At 42.7% G+C, this 23,470-nt stretch overlaps 1 protein-coding gene across 2 annotated transcripts in view; it reads left to right on the forward strand.

The window, feature by feature from the left end:
* The window catches only part of PRCP (prolylcarboxypeptidase), a 39,971-nt gene that overhangs the window by 12,811 nt on the left and 3,690 nt on the right, over positions 1–23,470 (forward strand). For both annotated transcript variants that reach the window (XM_061628959.1, XM_061628957.1), the window contains exons 2-8: positions 6,536–6,676; positions 7,510–7,611; positions 8,299–8,480; positions 12,566–12,723; positions 13,695–13,867; positions 17,579–17,743; positions 21,110–21,297. In XM_061628959.1, the coding sequence (XP_061484943.1) occupies positions 6,536–6,676; positions 7,510–7,611; positions 8,299–8,480; positions 12,566–12,723; positions 13,695–13,867; positions 17,579–17,743; positions 21,110–21,297 (1,109 nt within the window). The remainder of the gene's footprint in view (positions 1–6,535; positions 6,677–7,509; positions 7,612–8,298; positions 8,481–12,565; positions 12,724–13,694; positions 13,868–17,578; positions 17,744–21,109; positions 21,298–23,470) is intronic.

Below are 23,470 nucleotides of genomic sequence, written 5' to 3' on the forward strand. Positions count from 1 at the left end.
TGCATACGTTCATAGCTTTGTCCCATCCCATTTCCATATTAATATGAGGGTTTTTTAAAAATAAAAACAAATTTTAATATGTACTTCCTGTCAATAGGTGTTTTAAAGGCATTTTGATATGAAGGTCTTCTGAGCCGACTTTGTCAGTTCATGAATGCTGAGTCCATAGCCAAATTGTTTTTCAGTTAGCCATGTTTGAACTTTAAACTTGCACCCTGCATACATGGTGTTTATTCCAAGAGGCTAAAACACAAGCCATTCTAGGAGTCTTTAGTTGATGCAGGGCATAACAAGAGACAAGTGCCAGGAAATTTGCAGACAAAAGCACAAAGTTTGAGAGTAAGTACTAAAGAAAGGCTCCTTTTCTATTACATATTACCAACCTAGGCTGAGCAGGAGTACTATTCTGTACCTATACTTTTCAGTATATTATTGATGATCAGTGACCAGCTCCTCTATGCAACTAATATAATGTTTAAATAACTTGACAAACATCATTGATCTTTCCCATAGTGCTGATACCTGTGGGCGGGGAGGCTGATATCAAGGTTGAGGTTCTGCAGCTATCTCATCTAGCATAGCCTTATCCTCCACGAATTTGTCTAATTCATTGTATTCATTGTATTTTTATGCTATTTTATGTTCACCGCCCAGAGAGCTATTGCTAGTCGGGCGGTATATAAATTTAATAAATAAATAATAAATAATAATAATAATAATAATTTTAAAGCAATTCAGGTTAGTAGATGGAGAATGTTTATTTGAACACTGGGTCTTTTGACACTCTGCTGCTTAGAGAGGCTGTAACATGAATCAAGTGACAGTCCATGGCTTTCAGGGCATCATTGTGGTTTGTTTGGAAGTGTTAATTGCATTCCTCGTTGAGAAAATCCACTTGAACATCTTGTTCAGAACAACAGTGCACATCTGATTGCAAGATGGCCTATAGTCTTTGCTTTGGCTATCTCCGTATTCTTCTGTGAAACTTGAGCTATATTTGAAAATGAGGTTCTTATAGTGTCCCAAACAGGTGAGAGGGTGGTGACCAAGCAGGACTCAAGAGATTAAAATCTATTCAATATTTTTATTTTTAAGATATCAACAGAAGACCATTGAACACATTGAAGTCTATAAAATATATGATCGTAATAATATCAAAGAGGATATGAGCACCCTTGTAGATTCAGGCAGGTTTGATCATGTTTATGGCAACCTAATGTAGCTCTTTTCAGTCCTTAGACAAATAGCTTTTGAGGTCAAGATTTTGATGCACATGCTGCTGCCGTAAACAAAATCTGCCACGAGGAGCATTTGATAATTGAGCTATAGGTGCCCAGAGATGTGCTTTGTGAATGACTAAACTATATAGCAAAAATCTTCAGGTAACATCTGTGTTGGGGTGGCTGTATTTGTAATTAAAATCCAAGTGCGATTCCAAGCGGCAGCTGGTAGCAAACTGTCATTGAAAAGCATCCTTAGTTAATTAAATTTTTAGGATGGAAAGAGTTGGAATTTTGTAATGATTGTTTTAAAAATACCCATGCATTGTGAACAAATCACTGGGGCTTTTATTTGACAATAGGAGTCTTTAATATTGCCCTGTAGTGTTGAAGGACTTAGGAACTTCTCCCATCAGCCTTTCTTCTCTCTCTCTCTCCCCTACCTTCTCTTCTCTCCACCCCTCCCCCACTCTTCTGGGTATGTTTCTCAACTGATTGCATGACAAGAGCTCTGCATCAAAGCATTGGGACTGTTAAAGTAGCAAAAGGCTACCACAAAATGCACCTTATGAAATTAGCAAAAGTAGTTGGGGAATAGAACCAGATATGGTGGCTGTGAGCACACTAGTTGCCTACAGCAAAGCATTTCCATTGGTCACACCCGGAAGGGGAAAGGGTTGACCTGCTAGTCAGTTGTGAATTCTCTTTGAAGCTCAATTTTTTTAAAAGCACTTGAACTGATCCCACCAGCTTTTACAGTAAAAAGGGGAGGGGTTTGACTAGTGTTGTGTGCCACCATTTTCAGAAAAGAGGTGGAGATGCACTGGAACTGGCAGAACAGTGTCTCTAACCTGGTATAAGGTGGCTTCTGATGTCAGTCCAGCCCACTGTTGTGTGAAAATAGGTTCTTAAATTTCATTCCGTTGAGCATGCTCCAGTAATAGAAAACAGTATTAGTTCGATAAATAAAAATAATTAACAAAGCAGCTACCAATAAAGCATGTATATACCACCAGTCCAAACTAGTTAAAAGCTTACTAAATTCCCAGTCTTATAGCAGTTTACACTAGAGATTAAGGTCTGTGTGTGTGGAATACGGCTAGCAATCCAGGCAGGGATCCATGAAACTGGTTTCTGTGGGCTGGGGTGGCGGTTTAAGAAAGATGGATCCAGTGTATAAAACCCAGAATGGTCCAAATGGGAAATTCCCTCAGGCAGAAATAGAGGGAAAATATTTAAAATTGAAGTGGCAGCCATGTTCTCATCCAGTCACACTGGGTGTTGGAGGCAGAGTTGCTCAACAGATGCCTTGAAATGACAGCTCTCAGACAGCCAAGAATACATGGCACCAGCGTGAAATAACTCCAATAAAACATAGTAAATGACTTTGTGCAAGAACAAACACAACCAGGAATTCTGTGTAATTCTTAAGTGGTTTTATGGGCATTATGTTCTTCGGTATATATATATGTACAGGCCTAACTAACTCTTCTCTGAGGCATTTGCATCAATGGAAGCAGTTTGCTTATTGGAAGATACTTCTTGCCAGCCTTCATTTTAAGTGAAAAGATTGTTTACAGATAGATTTTACATGTATGATTTTATATGTTCATGGAAGTAAATTTGTCCCTGCCTTTTTATCTACAGCCCCTGATGAAGGCCTAAATATACAAAGGCTGAAACGCGATGGGCTTGGATTACAAATAAACACTTATTTTTCTAACATTTTAATTTTCCTTCCTCATATTCCTCTGGTTTTATATGCTAGCCACTTTCTGGTGTTCTACGAAGTTACCAGCCTGCCAAAAACTCTCTGGTGGTCCCTAAGCTGTAGAATGTGCCTCCTTTGAGGTGCATCTTACACCAAGACTGTAAAACTTTCATCAAAAGAACCGGATGGATCAGGTCAATGGCCCATCTGGTCCAACATCATGTTCTCATATTGGCCAACCAGATGCCTGTGGGAAGCCCACAAGCAGGGCATGAACCCAACAGTACTCTCTCCTGCAATTTCCAGTGACTGGTATTGAGAAGCATGCAGCCTCCAATTGTGGAGGTAGAGTATTGCCATCAAGGCTAGTAGTAAGCCATTGATAGCCTTATCATCCATGAATTTGTCTAATTTTCTTAAAGCCATCCAAGTTGGTGGATGGAGAATGTTAATCTGAACACAGAGAATCGAAGTATTCATTACTGCAGTGCGGAATAGCGTGGCTAAATGTATGCATTTGGGGGGGGAATTAGCTATGCTAAATCATCAGCATCGACTACTTTGATTTGGGGAAAATTAGCTAAACAAATCTAGCAGCTTCTCAAACCAGCACACGCACAACATATACATAAGAAAGAGTAAGCATGCAAGGCAGAAGAGGAGATGGAGGAAGTATGAGTCCCCCCATATGGAGTCCCCTCCAGGTTCTGGAGGTGAAGGAAGAAGCATACTATAAGTGTAAGTTATTGTGAGGTTTCAGAGGAAAGACCATTCAGCACAATTCAGGGAGGCGCACTAGCCCACTCTTATTAGGCAATTCTCTCTCTCTCTCTGGCCTTATATTGTGGGCAGTCCTCAGTAAAACCCAATCGCTCTCGCACACTCAGCTATACAAAGAGGCAGCAGATACAGAAGCTACAGTGTGTGGGTAAAGGACCTCCAGAAGATGCATTTCTTGAGCCTCAATGAACCATTCCTGAAGAAACAAAACTAGGGCAATGCCTACAGTAGGGCCCCGCTTCTCACCTCCCCGCTTTTTGGCGTTCCGTTAATACGGTGCCAGTGGGGTGATCAGCTGGAGGGGGGGCTGGAACTCCCACACCAACTGATCACGCCAGAGGAGGGTAAGATCAGCTGTAGGATGCTACAGTTGATCTTTTCCTCTTCTGGCACGATCAGACTCCCGCTCGAGCTGATCGCGCCCAAGGAGGGAAAGATCTGATCTTCTCCTCTGGTGCGATCAGCGGGTTAGGTTCCAGATCCCTGCGCTACAGCTGATCCACTTTTTGGCAGTTTTTGCTTTCCGACAGGGATCTGGAACCTAACCTGCTGTATGAGTGGGGCCCTACCGTATTTAAAGATAGAGTGTGCTAGCAACGCCCCTCTGTGGCTTTACGACATGCTTCCCTAGAAATTAAAACAAACTCTTTAAACACCTGTGGTTTCACCATGACTGCCAGTTCTCCCCAAAGTCCTGTGGAACACAGTGTGGCTTTTGAGTGAACATACATAGGATTGCTCAGTTTAGCCTTGCCATTGTACCTGTTCACGTCTGCCCTTCTTGAAGCTACGAAATATTGATTATATTTTTGCAAAAGTTAGGCTTGGCCTGTTGGCACGGGCTTGAAAGCTGCAGGAGGATATCCTGTGACTTCCCAGAATCTTTTCATAAGGAGAAAATAACACAGACAGGATGTATGTGCCCTGTTGCCCTGTACCATGTCCTGCTGGAGGCCACTGTCGATTCTTAGAGTCTTTCCCTGTGATCAAATGCTAGTTGCATTTTATCTCTAGTGTGATATTCCTTTAAGCTCTGATCCAGCACCAGCATAGATTGCAGTGTGTGCGTGTAGTCTCCTGTTTTGCTCCAGCATCTTGAAAATAGCAATGGATTAATGCTTTGCTCCACAGAGGAATGATACCCGTTAAGGAACAAAACCGATCTACAAAATGGAGAGTTGGCATATCTAGCTGATTATTGCATTCTGCAGGAGAGAGCTTCCTAAAGATATCATTCTATCGGGAGGTCTGTTCTGCATGATGTCTGAGTTGGGCCTTTAATGTGGCAGCACCTACCTTTTATAACTCCCTTGCGTTGCATACCATACAGGGATATTCTCTGGTGCCTTTCTGGTGCCTGCTAAATACGTTCCTCTGTCAACAAACCTTCTAAAATCTTTATCCTGCTCGGTCTATGTCTTCGGTTTGAATTGATTTCCTGCATGTGCTCTTCTTGTTTTAAACTGTGTTTATATTAATATTTTTATATATGCAATTGCTTTAACTCTTATTTATGTAACTGCTTTATATATCTCATGGGAAGTGATTCATAAATGATGGCAGTATTAAGGGAGATGGCTTCGCTATTTTGTGCACCTTTTGAAACTGTGGGAAAGGTGAATATGCAAGTGCTGAGGGCTCAGCCACCACACAACAAAGTTAACCAAAACTAGGAGGCCCTTGGGAGGGGAATAATTATTGTTCAAAGTGAATAATGTCACAGAATGGCTGCCTGTGATACTAGTATGTGACCTTTCTATATGCACTTCCCTTTTTGCAAATACAAATAGGCCTCATTCATGCATACTGTTAAGCCAGTGGTTCTCAAACTTGTTTGGTTCGCGGCGCACTGTAAAACATATAAAAATTTTCTGGCGAACTTCGTGTACAAAATTAAAAATATATTAATATATTTTAAACTATGAATAAAAATAACTATACAAATGGGTTTCTTCTCATTTTTAAAATATGCTTTCATAATATTTGCGGCACACCTAGTCACCTCTTGAGGCGCACTAGGGTTCCACGGCGCACTGTTTGAGAATCACTGTGTTAAGCTAAATGATGACCGTGCTGGTTCAAAGGGAGAAAACCCTGGCTGCTTTATTCGTCCCTTGTTCTTGCCACTGTCGTCATGCTACTGGGAGCTAAGCCGTGGTTTGGTTTAGTACTGCATCTTATCCCAGGCTCATGGTTTGTCTCACTCCAAACAAGCCACAGGTTGTAACTGTGGCTTGCTCTTGGCTTACTGAGATTATATATATGACATTATTTTAAAATGAGGTAAGCCCTTCTGCTCATTTGCTGAGTAGGGCCCTGGACTTCTGCCGCAGAAGTCCTGTCCTGACATTCATTCCTGAGAAGCAGGGGTGCTAACTTCTCCCAGAATATCTAGTACAGTTTGCTTTTGCTCATGTGAACATTGCCGAGCGCTAAAAACAGGTAGGAACCTTAAAGGCAAGCCATTTCTTCAGCACAACTACTATTTGTAGCCTTTCTGAAAACATTTATACAACATTTATGGACTGCCACCTAGGAAGCACTTTAGATGGCTTCTTTTGGTTTGACTGGAAGAAGGTTTTAGGTTACAGAAGAGCTCCATCTACTGTCTTTCTCCCATCTCAAACTTCTTTGCCGAATATGTTTATTTGAGTCTGTATCTACTGAAAGAGGTTCTACATGCTTGTGAATAACACATGGTCATGAATCTCACAAGTTGGAGAGTTGCAGATAGTATGGTTAGGTCTAAAATGAGAAAATGCCTTGTACTGGTGAGTTTTTCCTGTTTTCCATACCATGGGCTCCCTTCTCTGTCTTGCTGCAGATAGACCACTTTGGTTTTTCTGAAGATCGCACATTCAAGCAACGCTACCTCATTTCAGACCAGCACTGGCGGAGAAATGTCGGGTCAATGCTCTTTTATACTGGCAATGAAGGAGATATTGCCTGGTTTGCTGATAATACGGTGAGTGGGATTCTGGATTCTTGTCTGGAGGTATAGACTGTCTTGCAATATCTGTACCGTTCTTAGAAAACTGTAGGCACTTTGATTTCCTAGACATATTTTGGGATTTTCCACTAATCCAGACCTTATACCACACCTGGAATAAGGGAAATTAATGGATATCCATCTCTGGAACCAAAATATTACTGTGGAGTTACTTAATTCTGGTTGACTTGGAAGTAGTAGCTAATCACTGCTGCAAAAAATGTATGTAGCAAAAAACCTGGAAAAATACTATAGCTCCATAAGTTTAAGAATGGTATAATAGAATATGTACTAACTGTAATAATATCTAAGTTGATATATTACGGAAGAGTAATCACCTAAATGTGCGTTTAGAGAAATGGACTATTTGTGATGTAACAGAATGATAAATTTCAGGATATCGTTCAACCATGCAACACTTTTGCTTTATTGTAATTATTCGTGCATAGGGTATCCTCTAACTATAATTATGTATACAGTAGGGCCCCGATTTACGGCGTTCTGCTGATGCGGTGGCTTTTGTTTTTAATTTAAAAGCTATTTTTTCTCTTTTGCGCCGTTTTCGCATCATTTTTGCGCGACGCGGCCCATTAAAGTCAATGGGGTTCCGCTTTATGGTGTTTTCTGCTTTACGGTGGGGGTCCAGAATGGAACCCGCCGTATAAGCGTGGCCCTTCTGTAAATTATTCTTTTAATTAAAAACAAGAAAACTGTAGGTGCTTTGCAACGGTAAACATTTATTCTGTGTAAATGGAAAACATCTATTCTGCTTGGGTTTTTTATAAAAATAAAAAATCACCCCCTTCTAGGGTCTTATGTGGAACATAGCTGAAGAGCTTGATGCCATATTGGTATTTGCTGAACACCGGTACTATGGAGAGTCCCTACCTTTTGGAAACAAATCATTCACTGTAAGTGTCCCCTTGCATTTCCATTACTCATTGGTCCAAGACAGAATATAAAATGTTAGAGGACAACTTGAAATGTGAGGGATGCTAGGACATTGGAAGAAAAAAAATAACCAACCTATATGTAAACAATGAAGAACTTTGGGGCAGTTGTAAAATGGAAATTGGGGTCTGGGGGGGATGGATTGTTTCTGAGAAGGTAGCCAGTTAAATATAGCTATAAAACTCATGATAGTGGCTCACTAGCTTCCCTCATAATCCTTCTCTGTTGGAGGTGACAGTCTTTCTGCGTGACATTTTAAGGGGTTCCTTTGGTAAAAGTAGGCAGGGTTTCACACACCGTCATAGCCCCGCCTACTTCTGGCAGAACCCCTCCCACAATGGCAGGCTCCTGATGTATCACATGGTAATGTGGGTGGAGCTTGTGCTACCAAAAGTGGGTGGGATCATGTCAGACACAGTCTTGTTCCTTTGCAGTATAAGCCATGTGAGCTGCTGTGCAATGAGTGGCTGGATCTGCTGTCATGTGTGGATTCTTCTGTACTTTTTTGCTGTGCTCCCACACCATTGTTTCCAGTGGCATTTCCACTGAGCCATGGGAGAAATGAACAGCATTTTAATTCCCTGTGTTGGAGTGGTAAAGAGCCCTATACTGTTATGCAATGCAAACGCCTTGCAATTTTGTTTCAGGATGCCAAACATCTGAATTACCTAACTTCAGAGCAAGCTCTGGCTGACTTTGCAGTGCTCATTCAACACCTGAAGAATACTATCCCTGGGACCCAAAACACTCCTGTCATTGCCATTGGGGGATCTTATGGAGGGATGCTTGCTGCATGGTTTCGAATGAAATATCCCCATATAGTAATTGGGTGAGTGCAGAACAAAATGGGTGCCAGAAAATGATCTTTTCCAATATGGAACTCTTTAATGGAAGCCTGTTTGTTGTAGTAGCTAATTAGGCAGAACTGTAACAGACTTCTTCTAAATGACTATTCCCTAGACCAGTTGGTCATGGAACCGACCAGAGGGACGGCAACCCTGGACTTAATCCTCAGTGGGGACCGGGACCTGGTGCGAGATGTAAGTGTTGTTGAACCGATTGGGAGCAGTGACCACAGTGCTATTAAATTAAACATACATGTAACTGGCCAATTGCCAAGAAAATCCAACACGGTCACATTTGACTTCAAAAGAGGAAACTTCACAAAAATGAGGGGATTGGTAAAAAGAAAGCTGAAAAACAAAGTCCAGAGGGTCACATCACTCGAAAATGCTTGGAAGTTGTTTAAAAACACTATATTAGAAGCTCAACTGGAGTGCATACCGCAGATCAGAAAAGGTACCGCCAGGGCCAAGAAGATGCCAGCATGGTTAACGAGCAAAGTCAAGGAAGCTCTTAGAGGCAAAAAGTCTTCCTTCAAAAAATGGAAGTCTTGTCCAAATGAAGAAAATAAAAAAGAACACAAACTCTGGCAAAAGAAATGCAAGAAGACAATAAGGGATGCTAAAAAAAAATTTGAGGAGCACATTGCTAAGAACATAAAAACCAACAACAAAAAATTCTATAAATACATTCAAAGCAGGAGACCATCTAGGGAGGCGATTGGACCCTTGGATGATAAGGGAGTCAAAGGTGTACTAAAGAACGATAAGGAGATTGCAGAGAAGCTAAATGAATTCTTTGCATCTGTCTTCACAGTGGAAGATATAGGGCAGATCCCTGAACCTGAACTAACATTTGCAGGAAGGGATTCTGAGGAACTGAGACAAATAGTGGTAACGAGAGAGGAAGTTCTAAGCTTAATGGACAATATAAAAACTGACAAATCACCGGGCCCGGATGGCATCCACCCGAGAGTTCTCAAAGAACTCAAATGTGAAATTGCTGATCTGCTAACTAAAATATGTAACTTGTCCCTTGGGTCCTCCTCCGTGCCTGAGTACTGGAAAGTGGCAAATGAAACGCCAATCTTCAAAAAGGGATCCAGAGGGGATCCCGGAAATTACAGGCCAGTTAGCTTAACTTCTGTCCCTGGAAAACTGGTAGAAAGTATTATTAAAGCTAGATTAACGAAGCACATAGAAGAACAAGCCTTGCTGAAGCAGAGCCAGCATGGCTTCTGCAAGGGAAAGTCCTGTCTCAGTAACCTATTAGAATTCTTTGAGAGTGTCAACAAGCATATAGATAGAGGTGATCCAGTGGACATAGTGTACTTAGACTTTCAAAAAGCGTTTGACAAGGTACCTCACCAAAGGCTTCTGAGGAAGCTTAGCAGTCATGGAATAAGAGGAGAGGTCCTCTTGTGGATAAGGAATTGGTTAAGAAGCAGAGAGTAGGACTAAACGGACAGTTCTCCCAATGAAGGGCTGTAGAAAGTGGAGTCCCTCAAGGATCGGTATTGGGACCTGTACTTTTCAACTTGTTCATTAATGACCTAGAATTAGGAGTGAGCAGTGAAGTGGCCAAGTTTGCTGATGACACTAAATTGTTCAGGGTTGTTAAAACAAAAAGGGATTGCGAAGAGCTCCAAAAAGAGTGAATGGGCAGAAAAATGGCAAATGCAATTCAATATCAACAAGTGTAAAATTATGCATATTGGAGCAAAAAATCTGAATTTCACATATACGCTCATGGGGTCTGAACTGGCGGTGACCGACCAGGAGAGAGACCTCGGGGTTGTAGTGGACAGCATGATGAAAATGTCAACCCAGTGTGCGGCAGCTGTGAAAAAGGCAAATTCCATGCTAGCGATAATTAGGAAAGGTATTGAAAATAAAACAGCCGATATCATCATGCCGTTGTATAAATCTATGGTGCGGCCGCATTTGGAATACTGTGTACAGTTCTGGTCACCTCATCTCAAAAAGGATATTCTAGAGTTGGAAAAGGTTCAGAAGAGGGCAACCAGAATGATCAAGGGGATGGAGCGACTCCTTTACGAGGAAAGGTTGCAGCATTTGGGGCTTTTTAGTTTAGAGAAAAGGCGGGTCAGAGGAGACATGATAGAAGTGTATAAAATTATGCATGGCATTGAGAAAGTGGATAGAGAAAAGTTCTTCTCCCTCTCTCATAATACTAGAACTCGTGGACATTCAAAGAAGCTGAATGTTGGAAGATTCAGGACAGACAAAAGGAAGTACTTCTTTACTCAGCGCATAGTTAAACTATGGAATTTGCTCCCACAAGATGCAGTAATGGCCACCAGCTTGGATGGCTTTAAAAGAAGATTAGACAAATTCATGGAGGACAGGGCTATCAATGGCTACTAGCTGTGATGGCTGTGCTGTGCCACCCTAGTCAGAGGCAGCATGCTTCTGAAAACCAGTTGCCGGAAGCCTCAGGAGGGGAGAGTGTTCTTGCACTCGGGTCCTGCTTGCGGGCTTCCCCCAGGCACCTGGTTGGCCACTGTGAGAACAGGATGCTGGACTAGATGGGCCACTGGCCTGATCCAGCAGGCTCTTCTTATGTTCTTATGTTCTTCTGTCTTGTCTGTAGGTGTGTTTGTCTCATGAGTAAGAGGTGTGTGTGCATATGCACATACTATTTATTTATTTATGTATTAGATTTATATCCCACCCTTCCTCCCATACTCTTCTATCTCAAGAACAAACTCCTTCAACTTTGGGGGACTGGCAAATTGAAGTGTCTGGAAGAAATGGGCCATGACACCAGAATTCCCTTGAACTGATTGACCGGCTGTTCTGGTGCCAAAGAAAATCCCTCACCTTTCCACCTTTTTGGAGCCCACCCTGTGCTGAAGACATTGGAAACATTTCTTGGTGTTCCTGCATCTACCAGAACCACCTACAGCTTTATGTGCACCATATGGTCATAATCTGGAACAGCTTTTCCCAGCCTGCTGCCCTTTGGATATTTTGGACTCGTACAGTAACTCTCAGCCGCAAGCATGACAAATAGTCAGGGATGAATGGCATTACAGTTCAGCAACATCTGGAGGGCACCAAATTAGGGAGGGATGTAGAAGACCATGGTCAAAATGAACATCTTTGGACAAAGTGGAGGACTGGCCTTTTTTCTGCCCTCTCAAGTGTGACCTTGAGCATTCTGGATAGAAGACTTGTTCTGTATACATCCATCCCCTTTTGTCCGGTGCTGTTTCCTGAGACTGGAGCCCCCCTTTAGCCCTGCCTCTGCTTTCACTCCTTCATTAACATCTAATGTTTTTTCTCACTGAACTAGTAGCTCCTAGTTCTTCCTTTTCCTTCTGCCTTGTTCTTGGTCTGAGAGCAGGGGAAACATAAAATTATACATGTGTGTAGTTAAAGCTACAAACGTAATATGCACTTACAAGTGAGTGATTCCCATTGAACTCAATGGGACTTGCTTCTGAGCAGACCTGTGCAGGATTGCTCGGTAAATCCAGTGGTGCATTCGTTTGCAAGCATTTCTGTAATGCTTCTCTGTGCAAATATTTTTTTTAGTCCTTATCCTTTATTCAAAAGTCACCTTGGGTGCTTTTGAGACGGCAAGGTAGAAGCTGAATTAACAAAATCTGCAACCTCCACCTTTTTTTCACACCTGGAACTCCCCATATATATATATATTTAACTCCAATCTGCAACTTGAGACCCATTTTAGTTTTGTCTCCGTGTCTTTTCTCTGCTGCCCTTTCCCCCTTTCTTCTTCTACTTAATTTTTTTTTTTAAAAAAAAACACGGTGTTGTTGCCACTGGCATGTCCTTTGTTTTCAGATTGGCACAAGCAAACCATAGGTCACAACCCTCATGTTGAAGAAGAACAAAACAGAACAGCTTTTGAGGATGCTGATTAGGAAAAAAAAAACCTATGAGACACAGAGCTTAAGACTGAAGAACTGGGAGTGTTGCAGTTGACTCATTGCTAAGCTTGGATCCATGTCAAATACTCTTGTTTCCACAGGTGCTTGACTAGACCTCCTTACTGGTTTATTTTGTCTCTTGTCTCCATTCACAGAGCTCTTGCGGCCTCAGCTCCCATCTGGCAGTTTGACAGTCTGGTTCCCTGTGGCACCTTTTACAGAATCGTGACCCAAGATTTCCAAAAGAGTGGGAATGGTTGCTCAGAGAGCATCAGGAACTCCTGGGCGGCCATTAACCGTCTCGCTTCTACAGGTAGGCAGCTACAGAAAAGACTGTACTGGAGCCTACCAGAATGAAGTAAGGCCTCCTATCTCAAAAACATCTTGTCATGTGCTCCTAACGCCACATCCAGGCTATTTGTTGTGTTCATTCCTCAGAGATCGCACATTGGGTTGCACTTTCCTTGCCTCCCTTGCCGTATATAAGCCTTTCCTCCATGCAGATCCCACACATCATAATAACCAAGGGCTTTTTCCAGCTTGGCTTTAAGTAACACAGGTGGCGGTGGTTATCATTCATGGCCTGTTGTGACACGGGCATTACCCAGTAGGTGTTGCCCCAATACCTTCACACACTAATTCTGGCATGTGTAACTCCCATCGGAAGTAGCCATGGTATCTCTCTCACTCAGGGCCTTATCAAAATGTTCAGAACCTCCATTCTGCACTCTTGGTAGTGGCAATGGGGAGGGCCCATAACTAGCTGTTCAGAGCACATGCTTTGCAGTAGTGGGGACCTTTAGGCCTGAGGCCAGTTGCAGCCCTCCAGGCTCATCTACCTAGCACTCACAACTCTCCCTAGGCCACCCCCCTCACTGGCTATGCTCCACCCCCTCGTTGAGTTCTTTTGCTTGGCTTGAATTTGTCATTGAACTCTAATAATGCCTCTTCCTTTATTGTGGTGGTGTCTGTGTACCATCTGACTTTTGCAAGAGTTGCATCTGTTGCCCTGCCCATTTTTTGCCGTTGGCCATGCCCACCACTGATATGCAACTCCCAGAATGAGAGAAATTCAGGCCCTGAGCTGAAAAAGGTTCCCCACCCAGTCATAAAAAGTTCAACCCCAACATCTCTAGTTAAAAGGCCCTTGGGTAACAGGACTTGGAAAGGGTCTAAGAAGAGCCATTGCCAGCAAGAGGAGACAATGGAGAGGGACCAATGGTCTGACTTGGCATAAGGCAACTTCATGTGTGATATATAAGTTCTCTATATTCTTCTTTTTAGAGGAAGGCTTGCGTTGGCTTTCTTGTACATTTCGCCTGTGCAGTCCACTGAAAACTGTGAGAGATGCTGTTGACTTCAAAGGATGGCTAAGTGAGACATGGGTTAACCTGGCAATGGTTGACTATCCGTATAAGGCTGATTTCTTGCAACCTCTCCCTGCCTGGCCTATTCAGGTAACTGAGCAAAAGCTTCTTGTCTTTGGTCCTTTCTCCCTCTCCTAGATGCTTCTTTTTTCAGGCCTCCCTGAAATGGAAATGGACTGCCTTCAAGTCAATCCCGACTTATGGCTATCCTGCGAATAGGGTTTTCATGGTAAGCGGTATTCAGAGAGGGTTTACTATTGCCTTCCTCTGAGGCTAGTCCTCCCCAGCTGGCTAGGGTCTGGTTAGCTTGCCACAGCTGCACAAGCCAGCCCCTTCCTTATCTGCAGCTGCCAGCTGGGGGGCAACTGGGCTCCTTGGGACTATGCAGCTTGCCCACAGCTGCACAGGTGGCAGGGCACATAACCCCTGAGCCACTCACTCACAGGAGACATGAGTGGGGATTTGAACTCACAGACTCTGGACTCCCAGCCAGGCTCTCTTCCCCATTGTGCTATCAAAAATGGACAAATAGGAATGGCACAAGATAGCCAAGGATTCCATAATAAGAGAAGGCTAAGCATCTGCTGGTTGATTGTGCAACCTCCAAATGATCTTCATTTATTAAGGAGGTTGTACTCCGATAATAACTGAACATTAAATTTAATAAAATGAATTTTTATTCTGCCTCTTGGCTCCACAGTGGTTTTCACAGAACTGCAAATAATTTCAGTTAAAAGCAGCAAGCACATTAAGTGTCATAGCCACAGATCTAAATTGTGGTTTTCTGCATTGTAAGGTGTATCTAAGCAAGAATTTTTAAATTGGTGTCTGTAGATATAGGTAAAGCATACTTTTTAATAAGGGGCTAGCAGTATTTCTAGTGCCAAGATCCAGTAGGCTACATCTGGCCATAGGCCAGAGATTCCCCATGCCTAGTTGAGGTCCTTGGGACTGTTTTAATGGACTCCTTTCTTTGTGGTAAGGTGGGCAGAAATGCTGGTTTGGTGATACTTAAAAACTGCTATTTCTGCTTTGCAAGTGCTGTTCATTACTGTTTGCGTAAGGCGTGTTTTGTGGCTAGAAACCATTTGGGGAGGGGTGGCTTTGGACAAGACACTTCAGTCTAGCATCGCCTAAAACGAAAAGGTTTCCTCTTTTGTTGCAAATCATTTGTCAAAAAAAAAAGTATGCCGCTTCTCTGGGTGGCATAAGCTGTTCCAGTTTCATCTCTTTCTTCCTTTTGAATCGGGTGGGGGGAGTGGGCTTCAGTGACAAAACTAATGTGATTATCCTGTGTGAGACTTAGAGGTGTATGGAGAGCTTAGGGGGCAGAATCTGTTCAAACAGCTGAATATATCTGCTTAATCCTTCTCTCTAATGGGGCCCATGCTCCCCTCTGGGGAAGTGGAGGCTTTTCCTCTGCTCTCCCTCTCCCCACTAGCCTCCGTGAAGATTGCCATCACTTAAAGCCGCCCTTTAATGCCTGCATGGCACATCTGTGATAGCAAAGGAGCTTTCAGGATTCCTTGGTCTTCCAGCCGAGAAGCTGCTCAGTGGGCTGGAAAAGGCTGTAAGTCGTCTTAATAAGTGATTAACCCCCCCCCTTGCTGAGTGGGCAGAGCTCAATGTGAGCCAGCTCCAGTGAAGAATTGGCTACAGAAGCTGTTTGGAACTCTTTTTGGCCCCTGCCTCTCTGAGGCACTAGATCTTCCATGTCTCCTTACGTAATGTAAAACGGTTTGTCAACTCATCCTCAGTCAGTCTGTAGGAGCTGCGATTAGGCATCCACCATTATGATGCCAAGCAACCATCTTATGAACTAGAATGAATCTTCTTGGGAAGGTAGGACAGCTTGGCAGAAGCTACACCTAAATTATCTGGGGTCAGTGAGATACTGGATAAAATCTCAGTGACATGAGGAAATGGCTTCAGTACCAAACCGTTGAAACATGCTGAGTTAGTACCATAGTAAAATCCCACAATATTCATACCATCCTAACTGGAACCACTCCAGATTAGGAGATGGATTTTGGAATTTCCCATATGATTGGTTAATTGCTGTCATTTAGGGAAGTTCCAGATTATAGTGACCTTCCTGGCTAGGTCATATGTTTTTTAGCAAAGTGCTTCTCTGATTTCCCCCCGTCTTGTTTACATCCCTTATTGTCTGCTTCCATTTCTTTTGTCAAGCATTTTGTTCATTTTTGTTCTCCTGTGGACAAGGCTTCAGTTTTCTGTAGGAAGCCTTCTTGCTCCGGTGGTTGTGCCTTCGACCATATGCAGCCAGCACAAATCCAGACATGTTTCTTCAACCATGGGAGCTAGAGACATACTTATTTCTGGTGGCGTTTCTCAAAAGGAATTTGAGATTTCAGGATGCCTAATTCAGACCCAAAGCTGCTACATTGAATTTGAGTTGGATAGAATACAGTGGCTCATGTGGGTATCCTATCTATGGAGAAAGGGATTGGACCAGTATCTAAAGCCAAGTGCCTGTACAACGTATTCTAAAAAACTACTTAGGAAGGCAATTTGGCTTACTAGGAAAGTTGCTTAATCAGCTGTTGAGTACCCCTATGGAAAGAAAGTTAATGGCATGAGGAGTTATTTGCTTGGTCCCTGTAGTCCAGCATTTGGCTTCCAGCAGCAACCAGCCAGATGGTGCCCAGGGAGCTTCCAAGCAGGGCACAACCCTGTTTGTCCCCAGCACTTGAGATTTGGGGAGAGACTGTTTCTGGTCATGGAGGTTCCATTTAGCTATCATGCCTGTTGTCTTTCATCAATCTCCTGTCGGCAGGGTTAGGTTATTGCTGGTTTCTTTGCATTCTTTTTAAAATTCATAGAATAGTGGAGTTGGAAGGGGCCTATAAGGCCACCGAGTCCAATCCCCTGCTCAGTGTAAGAATCCAAATTAAAGAATACCCAAAACGTGGCTGTCTAGCTGCCTCTTGAATGCTTCTAGTGTTGGAGAGCCCACCATATTCCTAGGTCATTGGTTCCGTTGTCATACTGCTCTTAACAGGAATTTTTTCTTGGTGTTCAGTCAAAATCTGGCTTCCTGTAACTTGAACACATTATTCTGTGTCCAGCACTCTGGGATGATACGAGAGGGGATCCCAGCCCTCCTCTGTGTGACATCCTTTCAAGTACTTGAAGAGTGCTATCATATCTCCTCTCAGTCTTCTCTTTTCCAGGCTAAACATGCCCAGTTCTTTCAGTCTCTCCTCATAGGACTTTGTTTCCAGTCCCCTAATCATCCTTGTTGCCCTCCTCTGAACCTGTTTCAGTTAGTCTACAACCTTCTTAAAGTGTGGTGTCCAGAACCGGATTTAGTACTCAGGATGAGGTCTAACCAATGCTGAAGAGAGGGGAACTCGTACTTCATGGGATTTGGAAACTATACTTCTGTTAATGCACCCTAAAACAGCATTTGCCTTTTTTGCAGCCCCATCATACTGTTGGCTCATATTCAGCTTGTGATCAACAACAATTCCGAGATCCTTTTTGCATGTAGTATTGCTGATCCAAGTATCCCCCGTCTTATAACTGTGCATTTGGTTTCTTTTTCGTAGGGGTAGAACTTAGCACTTATCCCTGTTACATTTCATTCTGTTGTTTTCAACCCAGTGCTCCATCTTATCAACATCACTTTGAATTTTGTTTATCTTCCATGGTATTAGCTATCCCTCCCAGTTTTGTGTCATCTGCAAATTTGATAAGCATGCTCTGTGCCTCCTCATCCAAGTCACTAATAAAAATATTGAATGAAAAATGGTCTTTCCCGTCTCTGTCTTTCTGTAGGCAGTTTGTAAATATTTGAAGGATCCCAAATTGCCAGACAAATTGCTGCTCCAGAACATCTTCCAGGCAGTAGATGTTTACTATAACTACACAGAACATGCTTCGTGCCTTAACTTAACTCGGACTGCCACAAAAAGCCTTGGGCTTAAGGGTTGGTATTATCAGGTATGTAAGCAGCAATATCTCCTCTGCAATACTGTGGCAAAAAGTGGGGTTCTTGACTCGGACATACATATGTGTGAATGCAAATGGTCTCATGTTCAACCCCTGGCATTTCTAGTTTAACAAAATAAAGGGTCAGGTAGCAGCTGATAGGAATGACTCTAAAACAGAGTTAGATGTGCAAATGGTCTGACCTGGTATCAAACACAATAAGCAAAAAGACCCACAAATATGAAATTATCAAAAGGACAATGAACAGTAAGACTTCTGCAGTACAACCAGTTACAGACCCATCATTTGCAAATGAAAGCAGATGTTACAAGGAGTTGTACAGATCAAAATTGGTCATCGAGTCCCTTAGGGCTTAACAGTATTCAGAGTGAAAATCAAACATGCCTCCCATTTATGCAACACAGTGTAGGGGATCTTGAACTTCATACAGGGACACGTATACTTGTTTTATGGCAAAAAAACTTTTAACTCCTCAGGAGTATGGTTACACTCTATGAAATACAAAGTCTGTTGAGCTTCCATAGGTTTTGTATGGATTTTACTCTTATGTTCTCCTTTCTGAACTCTCAAAGCCGTGCTTCTGTCCCACATATATAGACAAGGACGCAAGATGACGTATATAACATTATCTGATTGTCAATCAGTAAAACTTTTCATTGTGAACCTCCTGCCAGTCATAGGATTAATGAATTGTTTCATTTAAAAAGATTGTGGTATACGTTCATGTTGTGCACATTTAAAATGTCCAGTGGTAATAGAAGGTCTGATTCTGTCATGACTAAAGTCTGAATGCACAACTTTGTATTTAATATTTGATGCCCTGCGGTGTCCTATAGCAGGTAACTCCTGGCATCCTGGAATATTTTTAATTAGGTGCCAGTGCCTTAATACAAGGCATTTCACACAAAAATACATATTGCCATACTCTTCTGACTAGAATATTTTACAAATGTTAACCTTCCTCATCTCTTCAGAGATCACTCCTGTGGTTTCACTTAGCTCTTCTGATAACCTTTTGTGGGAATCCTCATGATGTTAATTGTTGGGCATATTTATGTCTTTGTTGGATGTATACCTCTCTGTTAGTACAATTTCTTTTTCATCTTAAAAAATTGAGCATATGGTGTCTCTCAAATGTATTGGATGGTAACTGTTATAAAGCAAGATAGAATTCTGTAAGTTTTCTATCATTTTTAACATAAATTTGGCCTCTACATGTTACCACTTAAAAAAAATAACTTTTCATAGAGTAACTGAGTTTTCTATATACTTCTTTAAGTTCTCCCTTATTCAAAATTACCAGTTTAAAAAGATCAGTCCTGGGGTAAAAAGCAAAGCATTGTACTTGGGAGTGGGCACAAATGTCAAACTTTTATGTAACATTCAAAGGTGGAAATACAGAAGACAGATAAAGCTATTCAGGATTGTGAAACCAAGCTGCAATTTAATAGCCCATCACAAGATAAAGCACAATCATTAAGAGGAAATACAAAAATAATTGAATGTTTACTTAAAGGATTTAAAAGCTATTAAAATTTAGAAATTTAAATCTGATTAATGTTCAGTTATATGGCATCAATAGAACACTTGTTTAAAATGGATGCCCATTTGTATAGAAGCACAATGGTTAATTGAAAGTACAAATGTGGAAATAGAGAAGATAAGAGAAGTTGAAATATAATAGTATATCACAAGAGAAAGCACAACAGTTACAGGAAATTCAAAAAGTTGAATGTTTACATAAAGTATTTAAAAGCTATTAAAATTAAGACATTTAAACGTGATGAATTGGATTAGAGATGAGAAAGTAGCTTCTGTGTGTGTAGGGCTGGCCCTAGGTACTTTTTGGCTTTGGCCCCACCTGCCAGAAGATTCTACCTGAAGAAATGCAGCCCTTGCCCTGAAAAGGGTTCTTCATCTGTGATATAATGCCTGTTATTCATGTGCATGGTGCTTTGCAGAGTACAAGAGGGCAGCTCCCTGCCCCAAAACGTTTGCCGTCTGAACTTCAACACATGGGAAATGAAAAAGAAGGGGTCTGGAGGGAGGAGTAAACAGGGAAAGCAATATACATGGGATTTATTTTAGTTACACACGCTTGAGGTCAGTGAGAGGCCACGTGGCAGCGATGTCTAAAAGTTCAGTCAGCCAGGATGAACTCAGCCTGCTGTCCAAAACATAGTCATGATGAGGTCAAGTGAACATGTCCAGGGAGGGGGAAAGTTTAAAAATGCCAACTTGGGAGTTAACAAACCTGATTGCAGGAGGAGTGGCAGTTCTGGGTAGACTCTGGGCTTCGAGAGGTTTGAACAATGAAGCAATAAAAGCTTACAGTCACTTTGTCCTGTCCTCTTGTTACGGTGAACTTGTTCCATAAGTACTGAAGTAGAAAGCATGGGATTTGTCGAACATAGTTCTGTTTCTACAACAATCTGGTGTACATGCTTTACAGAGGATCATAAGCTTGTTTTTAAAAAAGGCAATCTGTATCTCAACAGTAGTGGAGGCAACAGGGAGACGCCAAGGTTAAAAGGCCTCTTCTAGGACCCATCATATCTTCTTGACTGTAATTTGTTTTAAACTGATTAATACTGTATTTTTGAATTTGTTGTAACCTGCCCTGGGACCACATGGTGAAGGGCAAGTAAGAACTCTAAATATTAAGAAAAAGAATATGAACAAATGCATTTTAAATGCTCGTGGGCTGTGCTTCAGTTGGGGGTGAGACATTCCGGTGTTCAAGCCAATGGTTAGTTCTGAGGAGGGATTTGAAGGAATATAGAGGAGTGGCATGGTGTATGTGATTGAGATGGTACAGCACAGGCTCCAGGCATAGGAGGTGGCAAGAGGCTGGGGCAGAGGCACCTAACAGAGCAGAACGTCTGACCTGGCCAACTAATGCTTGCTCTACAGGGAATATGGCTGTGAAGTTAGCGTGGCTCACGAGGCAAGAGGACAGGCTATGTCATCCAATACATGTTGTGTTCCTGTTAGAACTACAAGCCCAAAATATAGCCATACCTTGTGACTGAGGAAATAAAGACAAAAATGTTCTTCTCCCCCAAAACTTGAGATCTTTGGCCCACTCCTCCTAGCAAGTTAAAGCTGATTGCCTTGTCTCGCAGCTGCATTGAATTTATACTTTGAGTCCTACCTCACAAAACTCAACAAGCCTCCCCCATTTCTGCAATCTACAGAATGGAAGGTTATGATGTGATCAGGACACAGGCCACCTTCTTTTTTCTTTTTTTTACTTCTAATCTAGCAGTGTTGATGTGGAAGCATTGTGTCAGAGCTCTGTACCAAGAGTTTATGAAACTAAGGTTGCTGTTTTTCCTTTGTGTCCTTCTCTACAAGGCTTGCACTGAAATGGTCATGCCTATGTGTTCGGATGGCGTCAGTGACATGTTTGAGCCTCAAAAGTGGGACTTAAAAGCATACTCAGAAGAATGCTTCAAGACTTGGGGAGTGAGGCCTCGCCCTTCCTGGATCCCCACCAACTATGGGGGGAAGAATATTAGCGCTCACAGCAACATCATCTTCAGGTGAGCTGCTGATGTTTCCATAAACCACAAGCATCAGACACAGCAGGAATGCCAGTTCTGTCCCAAGTTGGTGGGTTTGGCACTCTTCTTCTGGAGCAGCCTGGAACCCTTCCAGTCACATTCCCTGTCCACCAGCAGAAGCTGCTCCAATAGCAAATTGCTTCTGTCCTCTACATTTTCCATTTTATGCAAGATAGCAGTCCTTGAATATTCAGCAAATGCTGTCAGCTGAACACTCGGGACCGTATGGTGGAGAGGAGGGAATGATAGTGAAAGTGTGTATTGGGCGTGCATGCATAAGAGAATTTATGCACACAACTTGCCCCCTGGTAGACCATCTTGCATTTTAAAACCTGTGTGGCAGGAATGCAGCATCCATGGAGCGAGGAAACAGTGACCCTTTTTATATAGAAAGGAGGTATGGGAGCCAAAGCTGCAAACTGACCCCTTCCCTCAAAGAGACAAATTCTCTTCCATTGTGTGATGTTTATTCTGGCCAGAGGGCAGTGCTTTGTTTACCTCTTTCCCCAAGGCCCTCGCCTGGCCCAGGTGGGTGCAAGCAGTTAGAGGAAGCGGTGTGCCCACTACTGTCACTGTCTCCTCCCCACCTCTCACATTTGTGCTGCTCTTTCCTTAGCCCAGGCTGGTCCCTTCCTTCCTTGGCTCAAAATGTGTCCCTCCCCTAACATTACAAGCCTCTTCGTTTACTCTTCAGCCCCAGGGCAACTGGCACTTGGAGCGGTGTTCTTTCTGGCCTGGAAGGGGGCTTATAGAATCGGGTCATTGGTTCCCAGTATTGCCTTGCTCTGATAGTGAATGTTCAGAGTCTCTACTACATGATTCCTTTTAACAGAAGGTGCTTTGCTAAGGATTGAATCTGGGGCCTGCTGTGTGCAAACCATGTGGCTGTCGCTGGGCAACAGCCACTTATCCAAATAAAGTCTTACGTACCAAGAGTACAGTCAAGCATGTGTATGTGGCCAGTCTTGTATCCCTTTACACACTTGGTATAGTTTGCTGAACAGCTGGTATAGCACAGTGGGGAGGAGAGCCTGACTGGGAGTCCAGAGTCCGTGAGTTCAAACCCCCACTCGTATCTCCTGGGGGTCAAGGGCCAGCTAAAGATCACCCCCACAGGGAGTGGCTCAGGGGTTACGTGCCCTGCCACCTGTGCAGCTGTGGGCAAGCTGCATAGTCCCAAGGAGCCCAGTTGCCCCCCAGCTGGCAGTTGTGGACAAGGCAGGGGCTGGCTTGTGCAGCTGTGGCAAGCTGAGCAGGCCCTAGCCAGCTGGGGAGACTATCCTCAGAGGGAGGCAATGGTAAACCCCCTCTGAATACCGCTGACCATGAAAACCCTATTCATAGGGTAGCCATACGTCGGGATAGACTTGAAGGCAGTCCATTTCCATTTTCATAGTTTGCCAACTGTGGGAATGGCATTTGTGGGAACAGTTGGCCCTTGCATGCATTCCTAGAAGTACATAGCAGGATTTTCACTAATATCTTGGGTTTATGCTAGAGATGGCGTAGAATATTTACAAAATCAGATTGGTTATCAAATTCTGGGATAATCTGCAAGTCCATCTCATCATTGAATAGACTCCTACTCATTGCATGCATTCACGGCTGTAGGTGACACTGTAATCTTTTAAAAAAAATCTGTGCCGAGAATTACATAATTATTCACATAATCATTTTTGTAATCAGCTGCTGCTATGTACATTATGTAAATTATACAGCAGCATAAGGAAATTATGGGGAAAATACGTAATTTTTTAGAGGAAAATAACAAAAAGAAGGCGGGGGGAGAACCAGGAATTGCAATAACTAGAGGAACACAATTTATGGCGAATCGTAACTGGCAGCCCATTTGATGAATTGAAAAATGAAATACAATCAGATAGCAAGCTTCATCCCTAGTTTATACCCCACATCTCAGCCAAGATTGTTTCTCAAAGTGGCTTACAGTTAAACTCTATGTAGAGGTACAATATAATATGGGGTGAGATGTGTTCTCTTCCAGATCTCTGACCAGTTAGTTATACAATCCAGTTTCTAGGGTGACTGATGATACAAAACCAGCCTTTCCATTATCAGCAATGTTTCTGGGATTGGCATCGAAGGGGTCCTGCCATTTTGTTGCTTGGGGTATTTCTAACATGCAGGTGCGGCA

Source organism: Rhineura floridana, chromosome 5 (genome assembly GCF_030035675.1).
Source record: "Rhineura floridana isolate rRhiFlo1 chromosome 5, rRhiFlo1.hap2, whole genome shotgun sequence".
Taxonomy (NCBI): Eukaryota; Metazoa; Chordata; class Lepidosauria; order Squamata; family Rhineuridae; genus Rhineura; species Rhineura floridana.